General features: G+C 41.0%; 1 protein-coding gene across 4 annotated transcripts in view; it reads right to left on the minus strand.

Moving 5' to 3' along the window:
* Positions 1-3,453: 3,453 nt before the first annotated feature.
* Positions 3,454-15,035, minus strand: part of TEX11 (testis expressed 11) — a 385,828-nt gene continuing 374,246 nt past the window's right edge. For all 4 annotated transcript variants that reach the window (XM_032620813.1, XM_032620814.1, XM_032620810.1 and 1 more), the window contains exons 29-30: positions 4,496-4,660; positions 3,454-3,634 (exon numbers count right to left, since the gene is read on the minus strand). In XM_032620813.1, the coding sequence (XP_032476704.1) occupies positions 3,572-3,634; positions 4,496-4,660 (228 nt within the window). In that variant the 3' untranslated portion in view covers positions 3,454-3,571. The remainder of the gene's footprint in view (positions 3,635-4,495; positions 4,661-15,035) is intronic.

The following is a 15,035-nucleotide window of genomic DNA, read 5'->3' on the forward strand; positions in this document are numbered from 1 at the left end:
TTGTTGCATGAATGCATGAAGTTGCGGGTAGGACTGCAAGGCCTGTCACCAAGCTTTGTCTCAGCCCTCCCCTATTCAGTACGTCTTATCACCTATTTGGATAAAGACATTAGATGGCGCACTGATCAAATATGCAGATAATGTGGGTCTGAGTGGGATAACGCTGTAATAAAGATAGACACTGTATCCAAAAAGAACAACTGGCGAGAGCAATTTAATAGTGATAAATGCACTTAAACAGACTGGAAGTAAAAGCTGAGACATCAGTTAATAGCAGGATGTATGAAAAGAAGACTTCGAAGTTTTCATTCATTCTTTTAACCAATATTTGTTGAAAGTGCCAGGCACTGTGCTAGACACTGGGATATACAGTGGTGAGGAAACATACTGTCTGCCCTTCTGCAGCTTAAAGACTACTGAGGGAGACAGATGTTAATCAAATCAGTCCACAAGGAAATATATGTTTATAAACTATGAAGAATAAAAGAGAGCACTAAGAGAGCACATGACAAGAGAACCTGACCTTGTGGAGGAAGGTTTCTCTGAGGAACTGACCCTTGAGCTGACTTCTCAAAACTAAATAGGAAAAACACCAAGGTGAAAGCAGGGGAGAGTAAACAGTAAGTCCCATGAGTCAACAATATGAAATGCCTGCTTGAATGGAATGTGGTTCCTTGGCCTTCCCCTTGGTGGGGGCTCAGCGAGGGACTCAAGCTTGCTCACTCCCTGGGCTGGAAGCTCGGCTGATGACTTGGCCAGTGTTTGCCAGGGCTTCTCGGCTGAAGGGGCGGCCCTCATGGTCAGGATGGTGGGGTCAGGACTGAGGCATGACTGGGAGATTATTCTCAAGCAGGGAGATGATTGAGCAAATAAGTGAATATTTGAGGTTAATAGGAGCCAGATTTCTCAATGTTGGAAGAGATAGTTGCAAATATGGAAAGGGAGGAAGGCTAGAATGAACCCTCTGGTGTTGGATTGAAAATGGAGGTATCAGTAGGAACTCGGTTTTATGTATACATATATGCACATATAGATATATACACATCCACACATTTCCTAACTCTGTCCACTGAGAGGCTCTAGAAACAATGGCACCCCAGTAATAATGAGTACACCTAGCACCTAAATCTTGGATACTACCATTCTCCATTAAAAGGAATGAGGGGGGCTTCCCTGGTGGCGCAGTGGTTGAGAGTCTGCCTGCCGATGCAGGGGATACGGGTTCGTGCCCCGGTCCGGGAAGATCCCACATGCCGCGGAGCGGCTGGGCCCGTGAGCCATGGCCGCTGGGCCTGCGCGTCTGGAGCCTGTGCTCCGCGGCGGGAGAGGCCGCATTGGTGAGAGGCCCGCATACCGCAAAAAAAAAAAAAAAAAAAAAGGAATGAGGGCTCCTTGGAGAAATAACTGATTCCAGTGCAGGAGCAGGGAAAGTACAAGATGAGCCTGGAACATCTTACTATGTCACAAAGTAAGGAAGTGTTCAAAGAATGATGGGGACATGTCAAAAGGACATAGGAGCCAGCTTTGGGCAGCAGAATAGTGGATTATAACTCATTGAATAAGATCCATTAGTCTGTACTAAAACATATTTTTAAAATATGAATAAGTAGGGGAGAAGAAAATGCTCTCCCTAACAAACGCCAACTAATAAATGAAGACAGAATGATGGAAATTTAAAAATCAACATTTAGCAACCATCACAGTAAAAAGGGATTCCAGCAAGAGTCATCAATGGATGCTAAAACTAGTGAGTGGGAGTTCAATGAGGAACAGGATATTTGGTCTCAAGGTGTCTTCCACAAAATACTTCCTAAATACTTATGAATTACTAATATGGTAGACACCGTCTTAACTTGAACCATCAGTGGGACAAACTGACATTGTCTGTCTGTTGGTATGATGCACTGAGAAGAACACATCTCTTCTGTGGCGTGCCTACCAAAAATGCATAAATTAATCATTAGGAAACACCAGAAACACAGAAGTTGAGGTTCGTGTTACAAAGTAACTGGCCGGTACTCTTAAAAAATGTCAAGGTCATGAAAGATCAGTAAAGACTGAGAAACTGTTTCCGTTTGCAGGGGACGAAAGAGACATGACATCTAAATGCAACTTATGATCCTGAACTTATGAAGGACTTTATTAGGACAATCAATGAAATTGGAATGAAGCCTGTGGATTAGATGGTAGACTTGTATCATTATTTTCTAATTTTGATGGTTGTACTGTGGTCGTTTAGGACAGCGGCCCCCGACCTTTTTGGCACCAGGGACCGGTTTCGTGGAAGACAATTTTTCCACGGATGGCGGTGGGGGGCCGTGGGCGGGGAATGTGAGCAATGGGGAACGGCAGATGAAGCTTCGCTTGCTCGCCCACTGCTCACCTACTGTTGTGCAGCCCGGCTCCTAACAGGCCGCGGACCAGTTGTGGTCTGCGGCCCGGGGATTGGGGACCCCTGACTTAGGAGAATAGTATCCTTGCTTTTAGGAAATACACAATGCGGCATTAAGGGGTAATGGAGCAAGAAGTCTGTAAATTAATCTCAAATGGTTCAGAAAGAAATACACAAAGAGAGAATGATAAGGCAATGTGGTAAAATGTTAACAAATGGGGAATCTGGGTAAAGGGTATGTGGCAATTTGCACCTTTTCTGTAAGTATGAAACTATTTCAAAATCAAAAGTTAAAAAACGTTAATACAAATCAACAGGGAAAAAGAAGCCAGTGTCATCTTACGGTACACTAATGCAAGTCTAGCCAGAATGAGGCTGCTGAACTCTGTGTGGGTCAGATCTCACTGGAACATGGGCCTTGGCTCTGGGAAAGGTGAGGTGACTACATCACATGAGGAACAGCTGAGGGGGTCTGAGGATGTTTAACCGGAAGACAAAAAAGTCAGGAGGATGGGGGAAAGAGGAAACAAACTTGTTACAGGGAGACACATTTCTGTTCAGTATGAGGAAGGGTATTTTACCAATTAGCAAAAAAAAGGCAGATTGCGTTGTCTCGGGAGTTTGTCACAGGCTATGTTCTGATACAGACTGCACAACCAAGTCTCAAGGATGTCATCGATTTCATGAAATCTGATCGATGCTGGGCCCAAAGACCACTAAGGTCCTTCCAATGAAGAGTCTATGGTTCTCTGTTATCTTCAGGTATTGCGAATTTCAGCACTTCTCGAATAAAATGCAACCTGTGTGGGACTGGGATGAACATCCCCTTTTGGTCACATGGGCATGAATCAGCTTGCTCTCACATGGGCTATTTCTGTATGTGTATGTATATGTATGTGTATATATATATATATATATATATGTATATAAAATGTTCCTTAGCTCCTTAGCACTTTGGAAAAAATCATTTGTCCCCCAGAAATTAGCTGGTCACAGCACTAAAAGTCAAAATGCTTTTATTTTAGAAAATGTCATTTAACAACATGAAAATAGGGCAGGAGAAAACAGAAACAAAAACTCAAGAGTAAGTTTGGTAAGAATTTAAACATTCAACATCTCAGGAACACATATCTTCAAGTCACTGGCAGCTTGCTCTGTTCCAGCAGTCCTCACTCTTCATTAACAAGTGGGCCCTTTTTTTTTATTTAATGTTTCCAGAAGCTCACAGTACAGAACATGAATCTGGGAAAGAGAACAGCAAATAGATTTCTTGAGAGGAAAGGAAATGTGGGAAATCTTCCCAGACCCATGGTGATGGCATGAGAGACCTGAGGCACCACTCTGGGAAGAACATACAGTACTCACCTGGGGAAAAGGGATCCCATGACACTAGGTCTGTTCACTAGAGATAGGCAGAAGGGAGGAAGTACTTAAAACATAAAAGATCCTTTGCTCTTATGTGATACAAAACCTTTTTCTCTATCAAGCCTCTCCTTGTTAGCTAAGGGCCCAGAAGTCTGCTACTCAGAATAGTTCCTGGGCTACCCTGGTGGTGCAGTGGTTGAGAGTCCGCCTGCCGATGCGGGGGACGCGGGTTCGTGCCCCGGTCCGGGAGGATCACACATGCCGCGGAGCGGCTGGGCCCGTGAGCCATGGCCGCTGAGCCTGCGCGTCCAGAGTCTGTGCTCCGCAACAGGAGAGGCCACAAGAGTTGAGAGGCCCGCGTACCGCAAAAAAGAAAAAAAGTTCCTGCAGAAAATGTCTTTTTAAACACTCATTGTTTGCACAGAGGCTGGTCCTTCCCTACGTGCACTGGCATTGACAGGGATGCATCTTTCCAGAGCCCACTCTTGGCATTCTTCTTAATTAGATTCCATTTTCTATTCCTAAGTTTGCCTTGTTCACCATTCTTCCTGGTTTTCACTATAAAAAATTACTGTTTATAGTCCCATAACTCTTGCACTTTTGTGGAACCACTGAGAGGAACAATGGTCAAGATCCTTTCCTAGCCAAGGAAGGTAGGGTTGTGTCCTTAACGAGAGCTATGTAGAACCTCTCTGTCCCTGAGTCATGCCATCCACCCGTAGCCCTCTCCCTCCTCACCTGAGTTTCATAGTTTCTCTTAAGGGAGCCAAGGTGGTCAAGGAAACGCAGTGCCAGGCCACACCACTTTTCACTAGACATATACTTGTTGCTGCTGTACATAAATATTCCAATATTCCAGCACTTGATCATCAGCCAGAGAATCTCCATTTCTGGGTAGCCTTCCTGAAATCCAAGAACAGTGGGTTTACAGTTATTACTGTCACAATCACTGTAGCCCTGACTCTATGAGGGCTGCATCCCAGTATTATTAAACAATGGGTGCTCTGCTGACACGGAGGAAGGAGCCCGCGGCCCCCACGAGCAATCCTGTGCTCCTGGAGAGTAGGAGGAGACCACCTTGAAGGTCTGTCAGCTGTAGGATGCTCCATAGCACGACCTCATGAAGTGACACATACACTAAAAAAGCAATGAAGCCCTCTTGGACTGAGTTCTGTCTTTCTGAAGCAGGAGAAAAACCTGTATTCTGTTTGGGGCTTCCCTTGTTGCTGTCCTCAGTCGATTAACTCCCCAATACCTATCTCTAATTTTCAGAGAAGGTTGTGAAGCAGCAGTTTTATTGAATCTCTTAATTTCCTTGACCTGAATCAGTCTGTGTTTGGAATAGAAATTATATTAATCTTTATTTTTTGCATATGTATAGAGAGATTTATTTTAAGGAACTGGCTCACACAATGTAGGGGCTGGCAAGTTTGAAATCTGTAGGGTAGGCCAGCAGGCTGTAAAATCAGGTAAGACTTGATGTTGTGATCTTGAGTCTGAAATTTGTAGGGCAGGCCAGCAGGCTGGAAACTCAGACAGAATTTCTGTTAGAATCTTGAGGCAGAATTCCTTCTCCGGGAAACCTCAGATTCCACTTTGAAGGCAAAAACTGATTATGGAGTGTAATCTGTTTTATTGTACTTCAAGTCAACTGATTATAATTTAAAAATGATCTTTAGTGTTGACAGTATCTACCTTGCTATGAACACAGGGCACATTTCTAAGATGGTCCCTTTGTCTTTTAACATGGCTGATCACAAGATTTTGCAATAGCAAAAAGGAATAGTCTAAGGACCTACTTTTGCCGTTCTTGTATAGGAGATGGACCACAGAGGGAGCACTTGTGTGCTCATAACATGTTAAAGTCCTTCATCTACACAAGAGGTCTCAGGCCCTTGAAGACCTGGGCAGCAGGTTGTTGAGAGTGTCAATGACATTGTCTCAGCTGTCCTTTCACCCATGTGGATCTATAAAAAATTACTATGCATAAAACACTATGAGAATGAGGGTGCTAAGAGTGACAAGACAAAGCTCTTATCCTAAATGATACATAATGCCTCTGGGGAGACAAGGCATCCACGTATAAAGAGGACCACACCAGGAATGTGATTAAGGGCTAGTCAGAGTGACACAGGCATTAGGTGCTCCAGCTCAGTCAAACAAATGAGCATTGGGCTGGCACAGTCAGAGGTCTAGTCTCTCTGCTTGAAATGCCAGCCCCCCACCCAACCTTTATCCACTTGGTAAACTTCTACCTTTTCTTCAAATTAACAAACGGAGTTAGTCATTCCTTTCTCTCTGTTGCCACAGCAAGCTTTACATTCCTCTAATACAACTTATATCACATTGTTTTGAAACTGTGTATATATATATATATATATATATATATATATATATATATATATATATATATATATATCTCCTCCAGGCTGAGCTCCTTGAGTACAGGGAATTTTTCTTCTTCATCTTTGTATCCTCAGAGTCCAACACTGTGCCTGACACATAAGGGTGCAATAGATATTTGCTGAATGAATGAATTTATGAATGAATGAACAAATGAATTCATATCCAGTTATTAAAATGCTACCTCCTCATTCAGGCTTTGCCTGACTCTCCACAATTTGTTATCTGTACCACTTTGTTCCTATGGCACTTTGTTCACGGCACCTACTGTCTGTCTCCTTCACTAGGCTGGGAGTTCCTTAAAGGCAGAATGTCATCTACCTTTGCGTATTCACAGCCTGACACGTGACCGTGTTGTAATTTTAACGGAATGACTTAACAGATGACTGAACAAATAGACATGATCTTAGAGTAGATGAGCAGGATATCTAGCTATAGAGAGGCTATATGAAATGTCCAGAACAGGCAATTCCAGAGAGACAGCAGATTGGTAGTTGCCAGGGGCTGGGGGAGAGGGGAATGGAGAGTTACTGCTAATGGTTATGGGGTTTCTTTTTGGGGTGATGAAAATGTTCTGGATTTGGATACTGGCGATAGTTGCAGAATTTTGTGAATATACTAAAAACCACTGAATTGTATACCTTAAAATTGTGAATTTTATACATGAATTGATATATGAATTGTATCTCAACTTAAAATATATATAGAGAGAAAGAGAAGGGCATTCCATGTGGGCAGAATAGAATCAATAAAGACTCAGACTGTGCTTGAGACTAAGCACGTCTCAGGGGAACTAACAGTCATTTGGCCCAAGCAGACAACTGATGTAGGGAAATTAATGGGAAATAGGACTGGAAATGTAGGATGGGGCTACCTAAGCACTTCCTAGATGCTTTTCCTTAGAACATTAGTGTCATGAAAAATGTTAACAGATGGTGTATAAAAATAGGGTTCTTTAGTCAAATACATTTTGGAAATGCTGCATTCTATATACAACCTCTTGGAGAGTTTTAATGCACATTAGTTCATTAAAAGTTTTAGGAACTTTTACAGTGAAGAAACCATGTAACTTTGTTTAATCCAGAGTATGTAGATCATTTACTAACATCTTGTGGAATGTAATTTGTGAAACATCGGGCTGGAATGTTAAGGGTTTTGCGTAACAGGCCACAGATTTTGGGACTTATTCTGCTGGTAATGAGAAGTTACTGAAACTTTTTGAGAAGGAAAGTTATATGATGAAACTGGAGTTTTAATAAGATTGAAATGCCAGTGGTGTTTAGAACAGACGTGAGTGTGAGAAAACACATACAGCGAGAACTGTTTAAATGGACTTGTTAAGAGATGAAGAATGAAGTGGATGAGGGTCAGAAATAGTGATAATGGAAATGGAAAGATGTAAGAAACACTCTAAAGGAAGAATCAGTAGAACTTGGTAACTGATTTGATATGGGGAATGGAAGATAGGTCAATTAAAAATGGCTCTGAAGTACACAGTTTGAATGTCTGAGAGAATGCTGATACCACTGAAAGAAGAAATTGGAAGGAAATGTTTCTGGGGATAAAGGATCAAAATAATGTTAACTTCTATTTTAATCATGTTGAGATTGAGGTAACTTTGGCGATATCATGTGGGCTGTTGCAGATATGGACTGGAACTCAGGTAATAGTTGAAAAATATCAATCCACTTAAAGGACAGAGTATAGAATATGGAGAAGGAAAGAGTAGAGCATATTGGAAATGTTCATAGTTGGGTGGCAAGAGGGAAAAGATAACACAGAAGAGTGATGAGAACATAAAGGACAAAAGAAAAGACACTTTCAATAAGGAGGCAGTGGTCAATAATGAAGGCCAGGGTAAAGAAAGAGGCCATCAAATTTGTCTAGGAGGTGGTAATTAGTGGAGTACTGTGTGGCTAGCAGTACAGAGAGTGACGGAAAGAGTGGCTCAAGATGAGGACAGACAGGTACGCAGGACCTTGTAGGCCATGTTTAGGATTTTGGTTTTTAAGAGCAATGAGAAACTACTGAAGAAGATTAAGCAAGGTCACATATATTCGAAAATTTAAAAGATCACTCTGGTTGCTGGATGGAGAAATGAAGAAAGCAAGAGATGCAAGAAGACCAGCTAAAAGGTTCCTGCAGTAGCTGAGGTAAGAGATGATAACCTGAACTAGGTTGGTGATGGTGGAAGATGGGAAAAAGTAAATGAATATACGATATTTAGGAGGCAGAACTGACAGGACTTAATGATAGGTTAGAAATGGGAGTGAGGGAGGAACTGAGGATGACTCCGAGATGTTTGGCTTGGGCAACTGGAGGAATGATGGTGCCATTCAATGAGTTAGGGAACTGGATGAGTTTTATTTTCATTTGCGTTAGCTACTCTCATGTCCAACACTGCTCAGGAGAATCATTCACCTTCAACGAAGAAATGCAACCGTGCAGCTACTCACCCCAGTGCAACATAGGCTTGCCTGTGGTAACATACAAATCAATGCCAGCAAGTAGAGATGTTTGCACTTATGATTTTCTGGGGCTCATATTTGAAGCCAGTTTTCTCTGTCTTCAACATCTTAATAAACATGGCAGTCATATAACAGTCTAACAAAACTGTTATGTGTTTTGGAACACAAATACTGTCTTTTTAGGCTCTCTTCAGGGTTACTGAAGTGAATATTGTGTACATCAGCTTTACTGAGATATAATTCACATACCATACAATTTACCTACTTAAAAGTGTACAGGGCTTCCCTGGTGGTGCAGTGGTTGAGAGTCTGCCTGCCAATGCAGGGGATGCAGGTTCGAGCCCTGGTAAGGGAGGATCCCACATGCCGTACAACAACTAGGCCCGTGAGCCACAACTACTGAGCCTGCGCGTCTGGAGCCTGTGCTCTGCAACAGGAGAGGCTGCGATAGTGAGAGGCCCGTGCACCGCGATGAAGAGCAGCCCCTGCTTGCCGCAACTAGAGAAAGCCCACGCACAGAAACAAAGACCCAACACAGCCAAAAATAAATATAAATAAATAAATAAATTTGAAAAAAAAAAGCATCCAAACCATGAAAGTTGCTAAAAAAAAAAAGTGTACAATTCAATGGCTTTTAGTACATTCACAGAGTTCTGCCACTGTCACCACAGTCAATTGTATAATATTTTCATCCCCCTAAAAGGAAACCTCCATGCCCATTTGCAGTCACTCCCCATCTCCCCAAATAACCCCCATCTCTGTCTTTTATAGATTGGCCTATTCTGGACATTTCAGATAAATGTCCAGAGTCACACAGTATGTAGTCCTTTATGACCGGAATCTTTCACTTAGCATGTTTTCAAGGTCCATCCATGTTGTAGCATGTGTCAATACTTCATTCTTCGTTATGGCCAATTAATATTCCATTGTATGGAAATACCACATTTTGTTTACCCATTCATCAGCTGATAGACATTTGGGTTGCTCCCACTTTGGGCTGCTATGAACATCTGTGTACAAGTCTTTGTTTGGCATTTGTTTTCATTTCTTATGGGTATATACCTAGAAGTGAAATTGCTGGGTCATATGGTAACTTCACGTTTAACTTTCTAAGGAACTTAACCAGACTGTTTTCCAAAGCAGCTGTACCACTGTACAGTAACATGGTGTATGAGGGCACCAATTTCTCCACATCCTTGTCAATACTTGTTATTGTCTGTCTTTTTGACTATAGTCATCTTAGTGGGTGTCAAGTGGTAGATCACTGTGTTTCGATTTGCCTATCTCTGACGACTAATGATGTCAAGAATCTTTCCATATGCTTACTGGTCATTTGAATATTTTCTTTGGAGAACTGTCTACTCAGATCTTTGCCCATTAAAAAAAATTAGTTGTCTTTATATTATCGAGTTGTAAGAGCTCTTTATGGATTCTAAGTACAAGTTCTTTAACAAATACATGATTTGCAACATTTACTGCCATTCTGTGGGTTATCTTTTCACTTCTTTGTTGGTCCTTCACAGAAAAGTTTTAATTTTGCTGATATCTAATTAATTGATTTTTTATTTTATTGCTTGTGCTCTTGGTGTCATATCTAAGAAAACACTGTCTAACCCAAGGTTACAAAGATTTAAGCCTATACTTCTAAAAGTCTTATTATTTTAGCTTATGTATAATTATAGTTTTATAATTTTAGCTCTTTCATTTAGGTCTTTGATCCATTTTGAGATAGGGGTCCAAACTTCATTCTTTTCCATGTGGCTACACACTTGTCCCAGAACCATTGTTAGAAAGACTACATTTTCACATTGAATAGTCTTCACAATCTGGTCAAAAATCAACTGACCATAAAGGTGAGGGTTTGTTTCCAGACTCTAATTCTATTTCACTGATCTCTACGTCTATCCTTATGTCAGTACCACACTGTCTTGATTACTATAGCTCTGTGGTAAGTTTTTTTTTGGGCGGTACATGGGCCTCTCACTGCCGCGGCCTCCCCCGCTGCGGAGCACAGGCTCCGGAGGCGCAGGCCCAGCAGCCATGGCTCACGGGCCCAGCCGCTCCGCAGCATGTGGGATCCTCCCGGACTGGGGCACGAACCCTGTCCCCTGCATCGGCAGGCGGACTCCCAACCACCACGCCACCAGGGAAGCCCTATGGTAAGTTTTGAAATAGACAATGCAACAATAAAAGTTTTAATTACTTCATATAATTTTATGTGTTTCAAAGAAGCTAAGAGAAGTAAAGAATGAAAGTATATATTTATAATTTGTTATATTAACTTTCTTTCTTTCTTTTTTTTTTTTTGCAGTACGTGGGCCTCTTACCATTGTGGCCTCTCCCGTTGCGGAGCACAGGCTCCGGACGCGCAGGCCCAGTGGCCATGGCTCACAGGCCCAGCCGCTCTGCGGCATGTGGGATCCTCCCGGACCGGGGCATGAACCCGTGTCCCCTGCATCGGCAGGCGGACTCTCAACCAGTACGCCACCAGGGAAGCCCCTATATTAACTTTCTTATTTACCATTTCTGGTTCTTTTCGTTTCTCCCCATGGCTTAGAGTTATTCTCTAGTGTCATTCCTTATTCCCAAACTGGCTCCCACCTTCCTTCTTTGTGCTGTTATTTTTATATTACATTTTATACGATAAAAGCCCAACAAACAATTGTATGTTTTATACATTTGCTTTTTAAATAATACAAGAGAAGAAAGGAAAAGAAGTATGCATTTATACTGTTGTATAATTACTTAAGTACCAATGCTTTTTGTTTCACTTGCTATCAACCTAAAGAACTTCCTTTAGTATTTCTTGGAGGCAGGTAAGCTAGCAAGAAATTCTCCGTTTTTCTTTATTTGTTAATGTCTTCATTTTTGTGAGATAATTTTGCTGATTATAGGATTCCTGGTTAGCTGTTACTTTTTCCCTATCATTCTGAATATGCCACTGCCTTCTGGTCCCCACTGTTTCTGGTGAGAAGTCAAGAGTTACTCTCTTTGGGGTTCCTTTTTTTTAAACCATTTTTAAAAATTGAAGTATAGTTAATTTACAATGTTGTGTTAGTTTCAGATGTACAGCAAAGTGTTTCAGATTCTTTTACATTGTAAGTTATTACAAGATACTGAATACAGTAAGTCCCCTACATACGAATGAGTTCCATTCTGAGAGCGCGTTCCTAAGTCCAACAAAGTTAACCTACGTACCCAACTAACACCATCAGCTACATAGTACTGTACTATTATAGGTTTATAATACTTTTCACACAAAATAATACATAAAAAACAAACAAAATAAAGAAAACATTTGAATCTTACAGTACGGTACCTTGCAAAGTACAGTAGTACAGTACAACAGCTGGCATACTGGGATTGGCATCGAGTGAACAGGCCAGAAGAGTTACTGACTGGAGGAGGGAGAGGAGGTGGGAGATGGCAGAGCTGAAGGATCATCAGCAGTAGGAGACGGAGGGCAAGCTGCAATTTCACTCACGCCTTACATGATTGGACATGCAAATGCACATTTGCATCTCTGAAAGTTTGCAACTTAGAGGTTCATATGTAGGGGACTTACTGTATAGTTCCCTGTGCTATATAGCAGGTCCTTGTTTATCTATTTCATACCTAGTAGTGTGTATTTGTTAATCCCAAGCTCCTAATTTATCTCCCCCCATCCTCCGCTATCCACTTTGGTAACCATAAGTTTGTTTTCTAGGTCTGTGAGTCTATCTCTGTTTTGTAAATAAGTTCATTTGTATAATTTTTTTAGATTCTACATATAAGTGATAACATTTGTCTTTCTCTATCTGACTTACTTCACTTAATATGATAATCTCTAGGTCCATCCATGTTGCTGCAAATGGCATTATTTCATTTTTTCTTATAGCTGAGTAATATTCCACTGAGTGTGTATATGTATGCAAATATATCACACACACACACACACACACACACACACACACACACACAAACACACCGTATCTTCTTTATCCATTCATCTGTTGTTGAACAATGGGTTGCTTCCATTTCTTGGCTATTGTAAATAGTGCTGCTATGAATACTGGGGTGCATGTATCTTTTAAAATTAGAATTTTCTCCAGACATATGCCTGGGAGTACGATTGGTGGATGATATGGTAACTCTTAGTTTTTTAAGGAACCCCCATACTGTTTTCCACAGTGGCTGCACCAATGTACATTTCCACCAACAGTGTAGGAGGATTCCATTTTCTCCATAGCCTCTCCTGTATTTATTATTTGTAGACTTTTTTTTTTTTTTTTTTTTTTTTTGGCGGTACGTGGGCCTCTCCTGCTGTGGAGCACAGGCTCCGGACGCACAGGCTCAGCGGCCATGGCTCACGGGCCCAGCCACTCCGCAGCATGTGGGATCTTCCCGGACTGGGGCACGAACCCGTTTCCCCAGCATCGGCAGGCGGACTCTCAACCACTGCGCCACCAGGGAAGCCCTATTATTTGTAGACTTTTTAATGATGGCCATTCTGACTGCTGTGAGTTGATACTCTGTTGTTTTGATTTGAATTTTTTCCAATATTTAGTGATGTTGAGCATCTTTTCTTTTTTTTTTGCTTAATAAATATTTTGAATGATTTAAAGCATGGATATGGAGGAATGAATATACAAGAAAGTAAACATGACATTTTAGTAAAGAAAAACGTGAAGAGACTGAAAAGAAAAACACACTAAAATAGCTATAAGTAGAATATACTACCCTACTGAAAGACAATGATTTTTATATTAATAGAAAGACAATGATTTTTATATTAATAGAAAAAAGTTCACATCTGTTGTTTCCAAGACATGGCTCTTCAGACAAAATTGGAAAAGTAGTGCTATCCCATGCCATGAAAATCAACAAAAAAGAGAAAACATTAACTGGGAGAAAAGAATGTTACCTTTTTTCTTTTTCTTTTTGTACAGCAGGTTCTTATTACTCATCAATTTTATACTCATCAGAGTATACATGTCAATCCCAATCTCCCAATTCATCACACCACCACCCCCACGCCCCCACGGCTTTCCCCCCTTGGTGTCCATACGTTTGTTCTCTACATCTGTGTCTCTATTTCTGCCCTGAAAACCAGTTCATCTGTACCATTTTTCTAGGTTCCACATATATGCGTTAATATACGGTATTTGTTTTCCTCTTTCTGACTTACTTCACTCTGTATGACAGTCTCTAGATCCATCCACGTCTCAAAAAATGACCCAATTTCGTTCTTTTTATGGCTGAGTAATATTCCATTGTATACACGTACCACATCTTCCTTATCCATTCGTCTGAGGATGGGCATTTAGGTTGCTTCATGAACTGGCTATTGTAAATAGTGCTGCAATGAACAGTGGGGTGCATGTGTCTTTTTGAATTGTGGTTTTCTCTGAGTATATGCCCAGTAGTGGGATTGCTGGATCATATGGTATTTCTATTTTTAGTTTTGTAAGGAACCTCCAAACTGTTCTCCATAGTGGCTGTGTCAGTTTACATTTCCACCAACAGTGCAAGAGGGTTCCCTTTTCTCCACACCCTCTTCAGCATTTGTTGTTTGTAGATTTTCTAATGAAGCCCATTCTAACTGGTGTGAGGTGATACCTCATTGCAGGTTTGATTTGCATTTCTCTAATAATTAGTGATGTTGAGCAACTTTTCATGTGCTTCTTGGGCATCTGTATGTCTTGGAGAAATGTCTATTTAGGTCTTCGGCCCATTTTTGGATTGGGTTGTTTGTTTCTTTAGTATCAAGCTGCATGAGCTGTTTATATATTTTGGAGATTAATCCTTTGTCCATTGATTCGTTTGCAAATATTTTCTCCCATTCTGATGGTTGTCTTTTCGTCTTGTTTATGGTTTTCTTGGCTATGCAAAAGCTTTTAAGTTTCATTAGGACCCATTGGTTTATTTTTGTTTTTATTTCCATTACTCTAGGAGGTGGATCAAAAAAGATCTTGCTGTGATTTATGTCATGGAGTGTTCTGCCTATGCTTTCCTCTAAGAGTTTTATAGAGTCTGGTCTTACATTTAGGTCTCTAATACATTTTGAGTTTATTTTTGTGTATGGTGTTAGGGAATATTCTATTTTCATTCTTTTACATGTAGCTGTCCAGTTTTCCCAGCACCACTTACTAAAGAGACTGTCTTTTCTCCATTGTACATCCTTGCCTCCTTTGTCATAGATTAGTTGACCATAGGAGCGTGGGTTTATCACTGGGCTTTCTATCCTGTTCCATTGATCTGTATTTCTGTTTTTATGGCAGTACCATATTGTCTTTTGATTACTGTGGCTTTGTAGTACACTCTGAAGTCAGGGAGTCTGATTCCTCCAGCTCCCGTTTTTTTCCCTCAAGACTTCTTTGGCTATTCGGGGTCTTCTGTGTTACCACACAAATTGTGAAATTTTTTGT

The sequence above is a fragment of the Phocoena sinus genome, chromosome X, assembly GCF_008692025.1.
Source record: "Phocoena sinus isolate mPhoSin1 chromosome X, mPhoSin1.pri, whole genome shotgun sequence".
NCBI classification, from domain to species: Eukaryota; Metazoa; Chordata; class Mammalia; order Artiodactyla; family Phocoenidae; genus Phocoena; species Phocoena sinus.